Raw genomic sequence first — 19,043 nt, 5'->3', positions numbered from 1 at the left:
AATTCATTAATGGTTACAGAAAGCGATTGATTTCAGTTATTTTTTCCAAGGGATATGCTATCAAATATTAAAGTGAGGGTGCCAATAATTTTGTCCAGTCCATTTTTGGAGTTTTGCGTGGTATGTGTCAGATTTGGCTTTTTTTCTCTACGTTTTTGTGTCGTACCAATACAAAGAAAAGAAATAAACATGAAAATGCCTAAACATTTGTAACTGCAATAATTTTTTTGGGGGAAGTGGTGCATTATCTGACAGAAATACAGGGGTGCCAATATTTTTGGCCATGACTGTGTATATATATATATATATATATATATATATATATATATATATATATATATATAAATTATATTTTTGTAAAATATATATATATATACAGGGAGTGCAGAATTATTAGGCAAGTTGTATTTTTGAGGATTCATTTTATTATTGAACAACAACCATGTTCTCAATGAACCCAAAAAACTCATTAATATCAAAGCTGAATATTTTTGGAAGTAGTTTTTAGTTTGTTTTTAGTTTTAGCTATTTTAGGGGGATGTCTGTGTGTGCAGGTGACTATTACTGTGCATAATTATTAGGCAACTTAACAAAAAACAAATATATACCCATTTCAATTATTTATTTTTACCAGTGAAACCAATATAACATCTCAACATTCACAAATATACATTTCTGACATTCAAAAACAAAACAAAAACAAATCAGTGACCAATATAGCCACCTTTCTTTGCAAGGACACTCAAAAGCCTGCCATCCATGGATTCTGTCAGTGTTTTGATCTGTTCACCATCAACATTGCGTGCAGCAGCAACCACAGCCTCCCAGACACTGTTCAGAGAGGTGTACTGTTTTCCCTCCTTGTAAATCTCACATTTGATGATGGACCACAGGTTCTCAATGGGGTTCAGATCAGGTGAACAAGGAGGCCATGTCATTAGATTTTCTTCTTTTATACCCTTTCTTGCCAGCCACGCTGTGGAGTACTTGGACGCGTGTGATGGAGTATTGTCCTCCATGAAAATCATGTTTTTCTTGAAGGATGCAGACTTCTTCCTGTACCACTGCTTGAAGAAGATGTCTTCCAGAAACTGGCAGTAGGACTGGGAGTTGAGCTTGACTCCATCCTCAACCCGAAAAGGCCCCACAAGCTCATCTTTGATGATACCAGCCCAAACCAGTACTCCACCTCCACCTTGCTGGCGTCTGAGTCGGACTGGAGCTCTCTGCCCTTTACCAATCCAGCCACGGGCCCATCCATCTGGCCCATCAAGACTCACTCTCATTTCATCAGTCCATAAAACCTTAGAAAAATCAGTCTTGAGATATTTCTTGGCCCAGTCTTGACGTTTCAGCTTGTGTGTCTGGTTCAGTGGTGGTCGTCTTTCAGCCTTTCTTACCTTGGCCATGTCTCTGAGTATTGCACACCTTGTGCTTTTGGGCACTCCAGTGATGTTGCAGCTCTGAAATATGGCCAAACTGGTGGCAAGTGGCATCTTGGCAGCTGCACGCTTGACTTTTCTCAGTTCATGGGCAGTTATTTTGCGCCTTCGTTTTTCCACACGCTTCTTGCGACCCTGTTGACTATTTTGAATGAAACGCTTGATTGTTCGATGATCACGCTTCAGAAGCTTTGCAATTTTAAGAGTGCTGCATCCCTCTGCAAGATATCTCACTATTTTTGACTTTTCTGAGCCTGTCAAGTCCTTCTTTTGACCCATTTTGCCAAAGGAAAGGAAGTTGCCTAATAATTATGCACACCTGATATAGGGTGTTGATGTCATTAGACCACACCCCTTCTCATTACAGAGATGCACATCACCTAATATTCTTAATTGGTAGTAGGCTTTCGAGCCTATACAGCTTGGAGTAAGACAACATGCATAAAGAGGATGATGTGGTCAAAATACTAATTTGCCTAATAATTCTGCACTCCCTGTATATATATACCTGTATATCTACATGCATATACTGTATACATGTATATATATATATATATATATATATATATATATATATATATATATATATATATATACACAGGTGTGTATAGAAATCTTATTCCATACATTATTAAATATTAAAAATGAGGTATTTGAGTGGATAGGGCTCCAACATGTATATATATATATATATATATATATATATATATATATGTATGTATATATATGGATATATGTATGTATATAATTACAGTGCCCTCTACTAATATTGGCACCCTTGGTAAATTTTGTTCAAAATATACACAAAAATACTCTGCTCTCATGGATATCAAACAATTGCAAACCCAACACTGGTTTGTCTAAAAAAATATTTTTTGTTAAATATATGTGTGACAACATTATTGGCAACCTTTTAGTCAATACTTTGGTGCATATGCATCAAGCTCTGTATGGAGCTTGATGCGCCGTATTTCTGGCGAGTCATCAGACTCGCCAGAAACAGCAGTTATGAAGCAGCGGTCACAAAGACCGCTGCTCCATAACCTGTCCGCCTGCTCTGAGCAGGCGGACAGACATCGCTGAAAATCAACCCGATCGAGTACGATCCGGTTGATTGACACCCACCTGCTGGCGGCTCTCATGGATATCAAACAATTGCAAACCCAACACAGGTTTGTCTAAAAAAAAAATATTTTTTTGTTAAATATATGTGTGACAAAATTATTGGCAACCTTTTAGTAAATACTTTGTGCTACCTCCCTTTGCCAAGATAACAGCTCTGAGTCTTCTCCTATATTAAACACAAACAAAAGTCTAATAGGATATCTCTAATGTAGCCCAAGTAGGACATGCAATCCAAGCGTGCAAAACACCACTATTATAGGATAACAGCTTTCCCCTTGTTTAGACCAGCGACATTTTAAAAGCGTCTGCTCCCCAATGTGCCTCAGTGCTTCCCCTGCGTGGAAACTTGCGGCGGAACCAGAGTTCTGTTACCTCTTAATTGGCAACCTCTGTGGGGCTATCCAGGGGCCCTTCTGTCCCTTTATCTGCAGTTTTACGCTTCCAGTGCCATCATCGGCACTCAGCCAATCCCGTCAACTGTTGACATAGGAAATCTTATGGGAGGGTTCTGGCCAATAGGATACTTGTCAGATATTCAGAGAAACCCGGACTGGATCTCTGGCTTATAAAGAACAGGAAAGAAAAGAAGTATAAGATCCGTCCAAGGTACAAGTAAAAGGTCAGTTTCTGTTCACAGCACCTCCGTTCTTGATGTGATGTACTCTTCATGCTTTTAATGAATCTTTAATAAAAGACCTTTTACTTGTACGTCGCACGGATCGTATACTGCTTTTCTTTCCTGTTCCTCTCCTATAATGCCTGAGGAGGTTGGAGAATACATGGCATGGGATCTGAGACTATTCCTCCATACAGAATCTCTCCAGATCTTTCAGATTTTGAGGTTCATGCTGGTGGACTCTCCTCTTTAGTTCACCCCACAGGTTTTCTATAGGGTTCAAGTCAGGAGACTGGGATGGCCATGGCAGGACCTTGATTTTGTGGTCAGTAAACAATTTTTGTGTTTATTTTTATGTATGTTTAGATCATTGTCCAGCTTTCTGACAAAGGCAGTCAGGTGTTTATTTTATGTATGTTAATATTTGATTACATGTATCCTAACAAAATGGTCTGGTTCTCTGGCAGAAAAATAGCACCAAAACATTAAAGAGCCACCACCTTATTTAGCTGTGGGCATGAGGTACTTTTCAATATGGCTACCTCTCTGTGTGCGCCAAACCCACCTCTGGTGTTTATTGCCAAAAAAGCTCTATTTTGGTTTCATCTGACCATAGAACCCGATCCCAACTGAAGTTCCAGCAGTGTCTGGAAAACTGAAGATGCTTGAGTTTGTTTTGGATGAGAGTAGAGGCCAACTAACTTCTGCAATTCTCCAGCTGTGATCCTTGGAGATATTTTGGCCACTCCCATCCTCTTTACAGTGCGTTGAGACAATATATACACACCTCCTCTTCCAGGAACTTCTTAATTATTGCCTTGATGGTGGAAATGGGCATTTTCAATGCTTTTGCTATTTTCTTATAGCCACTTCCCATTTTGTGAAGCTCAACAACCTTTTGCCGCACATCACAGCTATATTCCTTAGTCTTACCTATTGTGATAAATGACTAAGGGAATTTGGCCTATGTGTTACCTCATATTTATACCCCATGTTAAACAGGAAGTCCTAGTTCAACAATTTCCTGTTCCGAGTTATTCAGGTGTACAAAAAAATGTAAAATAACAATGGGAATATACTTCAAATAAATATTCCCATATGAATTCATAGGGGTGTTAATAATTGTGGCATACATGTATTTAGCAAATATTTTTTTTTATTTTTTTTGAGTAAACCTGTGTAGTATTTGCAACTGTTTGATATCCATGAGAGCAGAGTATTTTTGTATATTTTTTAAACAAAAGATCAAAACGTTAAACAATAAAGACAATTTTTCACTGCCTTCTTTGCTGATATTTACAAAAGGTGCACTGTAAAAACATACATAAATACATAAATACACATGTCTACACATATGCACATATATTTACATATAAACATTACACTCATATATACAGTTTCTGATAAAAAAATATTCATATAAATATTAATTAAAAAAATTAATATATATATTATACATTTTTTAAATTAATATTTATATGAATATTTTTTATGAGAAACTGTATATATAAGTGTAACACTTTATTTTAATGTACTTATATTGTGTTTGGTGCAAGTTTTTTTTTTTTACCCCTTATATTTTACGCTAGGTCGTCAGTAATGTTAACCCGACAAGTGCAAATTATGTTTGCGCTTAAGCACATCAGTTTTCTTTCGTCTAGTCACTAGTAATAGCTACAAAGCTGTCAAAATTTCAGCACAGTAACATTTTTGTTTCAAAGTTATACAACTTTGACAATTTAAATTTAAAGAGAAACTTTGTTCAAACGTAAAGAGTCTATTCAAATTAAACTTTCATGATTCAGATAGGGTATATAATCTTAAACAACTTTCCAATTTACTTTTATCATCAAATTTGCTTTGTTCACTTGGTATTCTTTGTTGAAAGCTAATCCTAAATAGGTTCATATGCTAATTTCTAATCCCTTGAAGGCTGTCTCTTGTAGTGCATTTGGCCAATTTCTCAAAGATAGACAGTGCTATGTCATGTGTGCCATATAGATAACATTGTGCTCACTTCTGTGGATTTACCTATGCGTCAGCACTAATTGGCTAAAATGTAAGTCTGTCAAAAGAACTGAAATAAGGGGACAGTCTACAGAAGCTTAGATACAAGTTAATCACAGAGGTAAAAAGTATATTAATATAACAGTGTTGGTTATGCAGAACTGGGGAATGGGTAATAAAGGGATTCTCTATCTTTTCAAACAATACAAATTCTGGAGTAGGCGGTCAATCAAAATGTGCGTGGGTGCATTTAAATTTCAAATAGAAGCATTTTTTTGTAGTATAGCTTCCCAAAGCTCAATAATACATGCAAGAAAAGGAATCAAATTCTTAAACCTTGCAGAAGGATTACAATGTATATCTGGCTTAGTCCAATTTCTGGCTATATTCTCAGAAAAGAATAACAACAAAATGTTTAAAAAACAATATCTACACACTTAACTGGTATAACCCCATCTACTTTAGGATAATTAACCTCTAAAGTAAGCAAGTAAGCAAAAATCCCTTAAAAAAAGAATGCATATGCTCAACATAAAAAGAATAAAAGGAAGTATCAGTAAAAAGATCAGAAGAAGATTCTGATCAACAGAGAAAATCATCCCCTCTGAGGACACAGCTGCCTCATAACTAGAAACATTGAGGCCTACTTATCAAGCCTTCAACTTACTTGCATTCAACGACACCAATAAGCTTGTCTAACATCGCCTAACATCGCGGCCGCTGACCTGAATACGCTCTCTATATTTAACAAAAAAGCTGTCAAAAAGCCATGCACCAAGTACGGGGCGATGAGCAGCGGACTGTTGTTAACTAACAGTCATCGATCTCGCTGCTATTCACAGCTTTATTTATATCTTGTCACGAAACACTGCCACTATACTAAAATGTTTAACCCCTATACCGCCGCTCCTGGACTCCGCCGCAACTAAATAAAGTTATTAACCCCTATCCCTCCACTCCCGGAGCCCATTGCAACTCTAATAAAGTAATTAACGCCTATCCCGCCACTCTCGGAGCCCACCGCCACCTACATTATGTTATTAACCCCTAATCTGCTGCCCCGCCACCGCTGCCACCTATATAAAAGTATTAACCCCTATCCTGCCGCTTCCAGAGCCCACCGCAACTAAATAAAGTTATTAACCCCTAAACCCCTGGCCTCCCACATCAGTACCACTTACTAAACCTATTAACCCCTAAACCGCCAGCCCCCCACATTGCCATAAACTAAATTAAACTATTAACCCCTAAACATAACAACCCCTTAACTTCCAATCAGCCAATAGAATGCAAGCTCAATCCTATTGGCTGATTGGATCAGCCAATAGGATGAAAGCTCAATCCTATTGGCTGATTGCCAATCAGAATCTAAGAGACACCATCTTGGATGACGTCATTTAAAGGAACATTCATTGTAGAAGAAGACGTCGATGGAAGAGGATGCTCCGCGCCGGATGCCTTGAAGATGGAGCCGCTCCGCGCCGGATAAATGAAGATAGAAGATGCCGTCTGAATGAAGACTTCTGTCCGGTTGGATGAAGAAGTCTGCCCACTTGGATGAAGACTTCTGCCGGCTTCAATGAGGACTTCAGCCGATTCGTTGAGGATGGATGTCGGATCTTCAGAAACTGTAAGTGGATCTTCGGGGGTTAGTGTTAGGCTTTTTTAAGGCTTTATTGGGTGGGTTTTAATTTTAGATTAGGGTTTGGGCTTTTGAAATAGAGCTGCATGCCCTTTTAAGGGCAATGCCCATACAAATGCCCTTTTCAGGGCAATGGGGAGCTTAGGTTTTTTAGATTAGGTTTTCATTTGGGGGGTTGGTTGTGGCGTGGGGTTTTTTTCTGTTCGGGCTGGTATTTGTATTTTTTATTTACAGGTAAAAGAGCTGATTTCTTTGAGGCAATGCCCCGCAAAAGGCCCTTTTAAGGGCTATTTGTAGTTTATTGTAGGCTAGGGTTTTTGTTTTTTTTTGGGGGGGGATTTTTTATTTTCATAGGGCTCTTAGATTAGGTGTAATTAGTTTAAATATTTGATAATTTATTTTTTATTTTTTGTAACTTAGTGTTTATTTTTTTTTTGTAACTTAGTGTTTGTTATTTTTTTGTAACTTAGTTGTTAGTTTTTTGTAACTTTGTAACTTTTACTAGTAGATTAAAATTATTTGAGTAGGGTTAGGTTTTTAAATATATAATATATTTAATTTAATTTGTAGTTTAATGTAATTTTAGTGTAACAGTTAGGGTAGATTAATTATTAGTTTAATATAGTTTAATGTAATTTCTGTATAATAGTTAGGGTAGATTAATTATTAGTTTAATATAGTTTAATGTAATTTTAGTATAATAGTTAGGGTAGATTAATTATTAGTTTAATATAGTTTAATTTAAATCTAAAGGTAAGTTTTAATTTATTATAAGATAGGGATGAGTTAATATTTAATGTAAAGTTAAGGGGTTGTTAGGTTTAGGGGTTAATAGGTTAATTTAGTTTATGGCAATGTGGGGGGCTGTCGGTTTAGGGGTTAATAGGTTTAGTAAGTGGTACTGATGTGGGAGGCCAGGGGTTTAGGGGTTAATAACTTTATTTATTTGCGGTGGGCTCCGGGAGCGTCAGTATTGGGGTTATTACTTTTATGTAGGTGGTGGCGGTGGCGGGGTAGCAGATTAGGGGTTAATAAGTATAATGTAGGTGGCGACAGTGAAGGGGCGGCAGATTAGGGGTTAATAAGTATAATGTAGGTGGCGGCTGTGTAGGGGGCGGCAGATTAGGGGTGTTTAGACTCAGGGTACATGTTAGGGTGTTAGGTGTAAACATAACTTTTATTCTCCCATATGAATCAATGGGGTATCGGCAGCAACGAGCATGAGCTTTCACTGCTTTCAGACTCCCATTGATTCCTATGGCATCCGCTGCTTCCAGGGCGGCCGATTGAAAACCAGGTACGCTGGGCCAGAATAGTGGCGAGCGTACCTGGTAGGTATTTGATAACTAGCAAAAGTAGTCAGATAGTGCCGAATTTGCATTCAGAACATCTGTAATGACGTAAGCATCGATCTGTGTTGGACTGAGACCGGCGGATCGTATGTTACGTCACAGATTTCAACTTTTGCCGGTCTGTAGGCTTTGATAATTAAGGGGAATCAGGCTCTCTACAATTACGCTGCGGAATTTCAGCGTGTTTGTGGTGGACGGCTTGATAAATAGGCCTCCTTAACTTTAGCAGGCTAAAAACTAGTAGAAGGTAAATTCTGAACTGACCATTTACACTTAGTTGAAAGAGGCATGGCCACCAACATTTCAGTACGGTTGTTAGAATGAAATTCTTAATTCAAGGAGAAAAAGAAGTATATTCCACCTGTAAGGAACAAACAGAAGGAGCAATAATACCCTTTGCAGCAAGAACAGTAGTAGTAGTTTTCAGAATTCATTAAAACATTAATACATTTATTCCATATGATTGCTGAAAGAAATACCTTAGCATATAACAATGTAAACATAAAAACTGGTATTAAAATGTTCAAATGACCCAGCTTGAAATACAGATTAAGGGACAGAATAACAAGGCTCCATGAGTGCAGAAAAACTAATAATAAAGTTAAATTCAGAAAAAACATAAAGTTAAATGATAATATACCCATTAAAAGAGGTCTTGTAGAAAGGGAGACACTTAGTCCTATGAAAGAAACTCTTAAAAAGTTAAAAAATTACTAATAGCATCTTGCATCCACACAGCACACTTGTAATGTGAGGGGCATGTCAAACTTACGTAATATATAATAGAAAAGGGTTCCAAAACGTATGCACACTATCACACCAAATCACGCAGACCCAAAGGCCGGCATGCATCAATGTGCACCAAAAAAGTAAGCGCATGAAAACTAACTTGCATCAAAACACACACGTGAATATGCTGAAGCTACAAAAAATGTAAACATTAAAAGTTTTAAAGGGGAAATATCAAATAACAATATATACAGTATATATATATATATGTGTATATATATATATATATATATAACTGTTCCAAGGCTATGTACATATATAACAATATATATAGTGAAAACTTAAATAGCTTATAGAGTAGAAATGTAAATTTGGCAGAATTGTTCATTGCCGAATGCGGATGTAGGAGGCTATTTTTTGTATTCGGCCCATTTTGGAACCGAAAATCCCCTTGTGCAAGTGAAACACATTAAGATCTTTGCAAAACCTGATCTTAGTGTGTTTCACTTGCACAAGAAGATATTCAGCTCCGAAAAGAGACGAATAACAAAAATAGCCTCCTATTTCCGCATTTGGCAGTGAACAAAACTGCTGAATGCACTTTTCTTTTATAGAGTGCCAAATAAATACAAATGTAGTACTTACCCCAAGACACTCTGCCACTGGAGGAAACCAGTAGGAAGCCAAGACCAGTGCTGAAACATAACAGCAGAGGAACCAGAAAAGGAGTATATTGACGTAACAGTGAGAGGCAAAGGACAACTTGTACTCTGAGAGGAAACAGGACTTGATCTGAGAACCCCTCTCTCTGAAGAATCATCTAATTCGAATTAGCCAATAGAATGAGAGCTGCTTAAATACTATTGGCTGATTTGAATAGCCAATAGGATTTTAGCAGCCCTAATTTCTATTGGCTGATTCAAATCTTTCAGCCAATAGGAATGCGAGGGATGCCATCTTGAATCGCGTCCCTTGCATTGAAGATTCAGTTTACGGTGGCGACCATAAGAAGAGAAGCTCCTCAGCGGATAGTTTCAGGATGGACCCGTTCCACGCTGTCTGGATGAAGATCAAAGAGGCCGTCTGGATGAAGACTTCTTGCTGCATGGATGAGGACTTCGCCAGCTGGATGGATTCTTCAAGCAGGACTTCAACAACTGTAAGTGGATCGTCTTGGGTTAAGTGTTTTTTTGGGTGGTTTTTTTTTTAGTTTAGGGTCTGGGCAGTAAAAGAGCTAAATACCCTTTTAAGGGCAATGCCCATACAAATGCCCTTTTCAGGGCAATGGTTAGCATAGGTTATTTTAGAGTTAAGGTTTTTATTTGGGGGGGTTGGTTGTGGGGGTGTTGGCTTTTACTGTTGGGGTAAAAGAGCTGATATCTTTGGGGCAATGCCCCACAAAAGGCCCTTTTAAAGGCCATTGTTTGTTTATTGTAGGCTAGGGGTTTTTTTTATTTTGGGTGGGCTTTTTTATTTTGATAGGGCTATTAGATTAGGTGTAATTCTTTTTTATTTTTGATCATTTGTTATTTTGTGTAATGTATATTTTTAGGGGGTGTTTTTTAAAAAAAAGTAAAAGAGCTGTTTATCTCAGGGCAATACCCTACAAAAGGCCCTTTTAAGGGCCCTTGGTAGTTTGGGGGTGGGGGTTTGTATAGCGTTAGGGGTGTTTGTATTATTTTTAAAGTAAAAGAGCTGGTTATCTCAGGGCAATGCCCTACATAAGGCCCTTTTAAGGACCCTTGGTAGGGTTTTTTATTTTGGGGTGTTTTTTTAAGGGTATTAGAATAGGATTAATCTTTTTTTTGTTGATAATTTCGGGTTTTATTTTTATTTCACAGGTAAGTTTGTATTTATTTTAACTAGGTAGTTAGTAAATAGTTAATAACTATTTACTAACTAGTTTACCTAGTTAAAATAAATACAAACCTACCTGTGAAATAAAAATAAAACCTAAGCTAGCTACAATGTAACTATTAGTTATATTGTAGCTAGCTTAGGTTTTATTTCACAGGTAAGTATGTATTTAATTTTAAATAGGAATTATTTAGTTAATAATTGTAAATTTAATTTAGATCTAATTTAATTATGTTAAAGTTAGGGGGTGTTAGGGTTAGGGTTATGTTAGGGTTACTGTAGGGTTAGGTTTAGGGGTTAATATAGTTTAATTTAGCTTGTTGCGATGTGGGGGCTGGCAGTTTAGGGGTTAATAGGTTTATTTAGTTAATAAGTGTACATTGAATTTAGCTATATTTGTACAGTATTATGTTAAAGTTAGGGGGTGTTAGGGTTATGTTAGGGTTACGTTAGGGTTAGGTTTAGGGGTTAATATTGTTTAATTTAGCTTGTTGCGATGTGGGGGGCTGGCGGTTTAGGGGTTAATAAATGTAGTATAGTGGCGATATCGAGAGCGGCAGATTAGGGGTTAATAATTTTATTTAGATAGCAGCGATTTTGGGAGCAGCAGATTAGGGGTTAATAACTGTAGGCAGGCGTCAGCGATGTTGGGGGCAGCAGATTAGGGGTGTTTAGAAGTAGGGTTTATGTTAGGGTGTTAAGTTTAAACAGTATTTTAATTTCCCCATAGACATCAATAGGGGCTGCGTTACAGAACTTTTGTTTCCGCGATCGCAGGTGTTAGTTTTTTTTTTTTGTCGGCTCTCCCCATTGATGTCTATGGTAGAAATCGTGCATGAGCACGTCTCAGCAGCGCTCTGATTGTGTGCGGTATGGAGCTCAACGCAACCATATCATACGCAAAAGGCATATGTTTGAGAACTTGTAATAGCAGTGCTATTCTTTTGATATAAAAGAAAAATATTCTCATTTTAAGGAAGCATGTAACTATCAAATAATACCAAAATTATAAATTTGAAATAGTTATGAATAAGCTTACTTAACTACTTCACTACCAGGAATTTTAGAGAAAAACTTGTCCAAAGTACCAGAGAATCTAGCATATTTTCTATCAATCCATTTAAACAGAAATAGAGCCTTTGTTTGTTTTTTTGATTTACCTACAATAACTATATTTATTTTTAAAGTAGACTTTCCAAGGGGACTGATTTATCATGTGCCTGGGGATCATGTCCGCCAGACATCGATAAATGCCACCATTGCACAACTTGTGCAATGCGCCCCCTGCAGATTTGGTATATTTGATGGATCTAGTTGACTGACAAATACTATCATATAAAAAACAATTGTTAACTTTTTCACAAACTTTGGGTTTCTCATTGAAATTATTTACACACAAATACTGCAGTCATAAGACAAATCTTCTCTATGATCCCCTTTTTTCAGACATAGCAGATATGTATGACTTTGGCAATTAGAAGGCTGTACAAAACACTTCAGGTAGCTTGTGAGGTTCATTTTTGCTGTAGTGTAGAGAGTACCCTCCCAACTGATACCTCCCACTCCCTGATCCCTATCTCATCCCTCCAAAACACCTCTCTTCCCTTTGTCCCAACTGGTCACCACCATCTTAGGTACTGACAGATAGCCTGCCAGTATGCAGTTTAGGGCTTTTTTAAAAATATATTAATTTTATTCTATAATGTAGGGGTCCCTCCTCACCCTCCCTGACCGCCCCCAACAGCTCTCCCACTGCCCACCACCATATTTGTTACTGATAGCTAGTCGGCCAGTAATAAATAACTCTTATTTTTTTATTTTTTTTTATGTAGTGTAGCCACCCGCCTTACCTTCCCCTTCCAAGATCCATTTTTTTCTGTAGGGTAGAGTCCCCCTCCAGCTGATTATGTACCATAGGGCAGGGTTCCAATCTCTCCTACTCCCCAGTCTCACGTTTTTTCATTAGTGTAGGGAACCCCACCTCATCCCTTCCACCACCCATAATCACCGCCCCACCCGCCTCGATCAACTCCCACCCGTTCCGATCCCAGCCCGCCACCCATGGCAGTACATATTTACTTTAACAGTAAAAGCTGGTTAAACCCACAAAAAAAGAGACAGGTTTTCAAAGAACTTTTCACAGGGGTTTTCAAAGGCATTGATGAAGACAAAATATATCTGTCCTAGATGAAAGAAAAACATCATGGCTAACTGATTCAATCTTGTAGAAGTTGATTGTCTAACTGTATTTTATAATTATAGATTTGTGAACATTTAAATGCTTTACAGTAGTCATAAAATAACATTCTGGTGATCAGATTTAAAGGGACACGAAACCTATGAATTTTCTTTCATCATTCAGATAGATCATACAATTTTAAACAACTTTCCAATTTACTTCTATTTTCTAATTTGCTATATTCTCTTGGTGTTCTTTCTTTGTTGAAGGAGCAGCAATGCACTACTGGGAGTAAGCTGAAAGCCAATGACAAGATGCTTATATGTACAGCCACCAATTAGCTGCATTGAAGTCTATCTAGGTATACTTTTCAACAATGGATACAAAGAGAATAAAACAAATTAGATAATAGAAGTAAATTGGAAAATTAATTAAAATTGCATGCTCTATTTGAATCATAAAATAAAAAATTGAGTTTCATGTCCCTTTAAGTTACATAAAAGTTTCATAGTTTAAGAGTGTTATTAGAGATATATTTAAAAAAAAATCTATTAAACCTTGTGTTTATTAACATGTGAACAGAATATGTGCATGAATGCTAATATTGAAAAAAGTGCATAGGAACACAATGCGTTTTGTGAAAATATGTAGTGAATTTGAAACAGATGAGGTACATAATACCCATATGCAAACTTTCTTCAGCTTAGAATAGTAAGTGGTCAGTGAACAATTATTCTTTAGCTACTGTCATCAGCATGTTGGAAAAAGGTCAACCAGTTAATCATTGCTGTCAAACTTTGCTTTACTCTGATCTCATGAGATTTCACTGAATTTCATTGCAAAATTCCTTAAACTGGGGAGGGAAATAACATGACTGAGCCTGCTAATGCCAGATGCTCGATCCCTTGCAAGTCCTGGGACTAGCACCCTGATTGGTTGGTTAAAGTCTCTTTACAGTGGGATGTGGCTAATGAGGAAATTTTAAGGTAAAATATTTTCCTTTTTTTGCATAGAGATGTTCAGTTGATATTTTCTAGTCAGCTTTTTACATATATGCTGCATCACTTTCAAGTGCTTTCACATGTGGATATCATGTCCCTTTAAATTAATATTTACCTGGGTTTTTCTTTTGTTTGTTTTTTAATAGAAAGGAATGGGGAATCGACAGCTTCTTATCTCCAACCTTACTCCGCAACATGAGAGGGAAAGATATAAAAAAGGCAATTAGTTTTCACATTAAGAGAAACCAATGTAATCTGGAGCCCAGACAAAAGGTAAGAGAGACTAGATTTTAGAGTAATAAAAACAGTCATTGCATCAAGTATAATCATACAGCTATTTCACATACATAACGTTACTTTTGAGAGACAAGCAGACAATGGATTCAAATAGTACTTTTCCTCAAATTATATAATTTATAAATTGTATGGCTTTACAGCTGGATAGCTTAGATTTCAATTAAGCATTTAATAGGTTTTTGTAAAATTATTAGTAATTAAAGACACAACCATTTAAGAATCCCCTTACTACACTTCAGCTTCATTATAAATATTTTTTTGGGTAAAATCTGGATTTCTTATTTAATTTAGGATGCACTTATAATGTGCCAATGGGTTTAAATTAACTCTTTCCATACAAAGAAAATAAATGAATTAACGATTATCCCCTTAACATAGAGCAGGCTCTTAAATGTACATGTTGATGTCTTATTTACACCAGTAATTCCTAATGCCCTTTAACCCCGTAACGGCAGCTGAGGCACCCTGTACATTGGCTGTCTATTGCACTTCTAGGGGTGTAATAGCGTGGATCTCAGGTAGTGAGGTATATATAAATAGCGCAATCTCCCGAGCAGGATAAAACCCACTATTATACCAGGAACCCTACTGCTGAGCAGAGTTAAGGACACTGACAGTCCAGAAGATAGCCTGGTATGCGAACGGCGATCACATCGCTCATAATAGAGCACTTAAGGAAAGGCCCACAATCCAAGCCTGAGATCGCCTCAATAACGACGCAACACGCGAACTACCGCATTATGTGAAGGTTACGACACCCTGATTGCCTTGAACAGCAATTTGGTCCCAATCGATCAGAAAATATACAGGTGCTGGACTTTTGCAGGCAAGCTCCTTCACAGCGTGTGTGGCCACCATTTTTGAAGCAGCGTGGCGCGACCAGTGAGCTGAAAACATCTTCCTCCTCAGAGATGGCAACTCGCCTACCAACTCAGTGCAAGATTCCACAGGATATCATGTAAGCTACACAAATATATATACCCTGCAAGAAATGTACCCATAAAGCATATAAATTATATACACACATTTCATATGTAGCAGCTATATTAGGCTCTTAATAGCAGATTCAACCACAGCTTGCTAGTATACTTATGTGAATAAATTGCAGAGACTTCCACCTCATATATTAACACTGCAATATTTACCTACTCAGTCAAAGGTGGGATTCTGTTAATGCACCATAAAAGTTTACACCTTGCATAACTCTACACTGTCTGAAAAGAAGCAGCAAATACAAAATATTTCTCTAGAGAGATCAAAAACCTGATATTATGGCTATGAAAAAAAAATATTCTAAAGCAGATAAAGCCCTGAAGGCTAATGTTCCTATCTCGGTCAGTACATTCTTTCAACCCCAAGAAAATGTAGCAGGTGATCCTACAGACTGCCATCGACAAAAAGATGGCTCTTTCCACACCAGCTCCGCCAATATAGCTATAACGGCAGGTTATGCTAAACAGTTGAAATTTGACATTACAAATGTACCCAATAAAACCGACTTTGACTCTCTAAAAATTCTCATAAAATCTGAACTAGCATCTATACGCAGAGAAATAAATGAAATCGGACAGAGAGTAGAGGAGGTAGAAGACACCCAAGATACAATGAATGAAATTCTAAGTAATATCAGCACACAGACTTCTATCCAAGATTCCAAAATAGACACTTTACAAGATAAACTAGAGGACCTTGAAAATAGCAGCCGCAGAAACAACCTTAGAGTAAGGGGAATTCCTGAAGCTGTTTAAATGTCAGATTTACAAGATTATTTGCAAGGTCTATTCTAATTAATTAATTAAAGCTGACCCTCAGGCAAAACCTATAGAAATGGATAGAGCACATAGAGCTTTGAGAGCCGCTCTCCCTAACACACCACCATGGCATGTCATAATTCACTTTTTTTAAACATAAAGACAAAGAAGAAATATGGCTCAAAGCTCGCCAAACTCCGCAAATACAATACTTAGACCACACCTTGGAATTGTGCCCCATCACGATACAAAAGCGACGAGAAGTCAGATTCCTCACTAAAGCACTACAGGAAAAAAATATCAAATATAGATGGGGCTTCCCTTTCAGCCTAATAGTCACTAAAGATGGCATTACTCATGTTTTCAAAGGACATCAAGATTTGGACTCTTTTTTTTAAAAGTTTAAATCTAACTCTGGAAAGAGTACAATTGGAACCTACTCCAGCAACATTATTCAACCCATCCACTGAACACTTGAAAACCAAGGAACAACCCCTTCGATGGCAAAAGGTAATGCCTAAAGGCGCAAAGACAGAATACCTATTTCTCCACAAACAAGTCCTAGCGAACAGATACTGTACACAGGACTGTGACAAGAAGGAAAGGTTTGGTACAGTATATAATCTGTATTTATTCTGATGGAAAGTCTTGAGAAGTCCAAAATTATGGCTTATAGTCTCTGTAAAGAGAGTTTAGTATTGTATAATACTTATTATTCTTTTTTTTTTCAAAGTTTGTTCTATATGCTGACATATTTACAATGTAATAGGTCATCTGATACCCAGTGACCAGTCTATTCACTGTATTAAGGTATCCTTAATCTCATAGTTATTGTTTATTTTCTCTCTATATATGTTATACGAGTTCCTTGGAATTTAATAATGGGAGGCTCAGCTGCTCAACACTCCCCAAAACTGAAAAGAGATATCTCTTTTAAAGATTGTTACATTTACTGTGTTTCTCAAGTTATTTTTTATTTTTTATGTTTACTTTGTTTTTTTTGTTTAATATGTTACTAAAACCATACACAAGATTGCACCCAGACACTCAATACCTTACGCCGCAACAGAAAGTAGTCCCACAGTTACACTACAACCTGACACTACCCGACCCTATTCGCAGATTCCCCTCATTGAACTAGAAAACCACTCATATCATGATGGATAGTATCCAAAAACCAGGATTGGTCTTTCTTACCATTAATGCTAAAGGCTTGAACAGCCCAAATAAACGTAATGTCACTGTAAGGGATTTTAGACACAAAAAGGGAGACATTGTGTTCTTACAGGAGACTCACTTCCTGCAAGGAAGAGAGCCTAAAACTTTTCAGTTTAAATTTGGAGAATCCCATTATGCATCTCATAAAGTAAAGAAAAATGGATTCAGGATTTTATTTATAGTAGTTATTCTCGTATTATTATGTCATTATGGATGTCACCTGCCTTACCACAGTCAAAAATATAACCATACAGCCCAGAGTCTGGTCAGATCATTCTATGATCAGTTGTACCCTCGACTGGCCAAACAGCCCCACTAATTGCATACCAATGGAAATTAGATGAAGAAATACTAGATGATCCACTCTATTCTTTAAAAATTGAAAATTTGATGATAGAATACTTCAATATAAATACTGGTACAGTACTGGACCATAGAATACTGTGGGAAGCCCATAAAGGTGTGTTCAGAGGTGAACTAATGAGTATCAAAGCCCACTAGATTAAATTAAATAAAGCAAAACTAAAAGAAATATTAGATAAAATAGAACAACTTGAGCTAACCCAACAAGCTAACCCATCTGACATGACATTACAGGAAGAACTTGAATCATATAGAGCACAAACCAACTCTTTCTTAGCCTATGAAAATAAAAGAAATGCTCTCAAACTACAGCAAATATATTATGAAGGTGATAATAAATGCAGCAGGCTCTTCGCACGCAAATTAAAACGCAGAACCCATAAATCCTTTATATTAGAGATCAAAATTAAGCACATCCACAAATATACCACAACAGCGCAAATAGCAGAATCCTTTAGGGCATATTATGACTCATTATATAATTTAGCATCTTCAGATAAAATAAATAGAACTAATTCTGGTCAAATTAATCAAGAGAGAATAGACAAGTTCCTAGATAAATTAAAGTTTCCCAGTATAAATAAAGATGAAATCACCTCCCTTAATAATCCCTTTAGTAAAGAAGAAATACAAACGGGTAATAGAAGATTTACCATCAGGCAAGGCGCCAGGCCCAGATGGATTTACAAATTACTGCTATAAAAAAATTTAAGACGCACTTAATACCACACCTTCTAACCCTCTATAATTCCCTTTCAGAAGAAAACCCATTCACAACACAAGCTTTGGAGGCACACATTTCCATTATACCCAAGCCAGGAAAAAGCCCAGATAGAGTTAAAAATTATAGGCCCCTTTTTTATTGTTAAATACAGATGTCAAAAGCTATGCAAAAATAATAGCCAATAGATTTAACCAGGTTCTCCCTGACATTATAAAAAATGACCAAGTAGGTTTCATCCCCTCCAGGGAAGTGAGGGATAATACGGTAAGGGCATTGCAAATGATAGAATATGCCTCCTCCAGACAAATCCCATTGGTTATAGTGTCAACAGAGACGTGGAGAAGGTGTTTGACAGCGTCTGTTGGCAATTTCTTAAATCGATATTGCTCCGGTTCGGATTAAATAGCACTTTTATATCTAAAATATTTGCCTTATATGGCTCCCCAAGAGCTAAGGTTAGAGTAAATGGCACCCGATCTTAGCCTTTTGGTATATCAAATGGCACCAGGCAGGGATGTCCCCTGTCGCCACTATTGTTTGCATGCCTAGTGGAAGCTCTAGCTATTACATGTCAGAGCCCATCAAGATATAAAAGGCCTACAGATATCGAATTCCATACATAAAATAATGTTGCATGCTGATGATGTACTATTTTATCTAACTAACCCTATTAAGTCTATACCTACCTTATTACGAACATTTACTGTATTCAACCTGGTCTCTAACTTTCTTATTAACGA

The 19,043-nt window shown here is 37.0% G+C and overlaps 1 protein-coding gene across 1 annotated transcript in view; it reads left to right on the top strand.

Moving 5' to 3' along the window:
* Positions 1 to 19,043, top strand: part of FRMPD1 (FERM and PDZ domain containing 1) — a 378,412-nt gene that overhangs the window by 249,077 nt on the left and 110,292 nt on the right. Inside the window, exon 10 of the mRNA XM_053702711.1 lies at positions 14,097 to 14,223. Within this exon, the coding sequence (XP_053558686.1) occupies positions 14,097 to 14,223 (127 nt within the window). The remainder of the gene's footprint in view (positions 1 to 14,096; positions 14,224 to 19,043) is intronic.

The sequence above is a fragment of the Bombina bombina genome, chromosome 2 (assembly GCF_027579735.1).
Source record: "Bombina bombina isolate aBomBom1 chromosome 2, aBomBom1.pri, whole genome shotgun sequence".
In the NCBI taxonomy this organism is placed as follows: Eukaryota; Metazoa; Chordata; class Amphibia; order Anura; family Bombinatoridae; genus Bombina; species Bombina bombina.
This window is presented reverse-complemented; position numbering and strand designations above follow the sequence as displayed.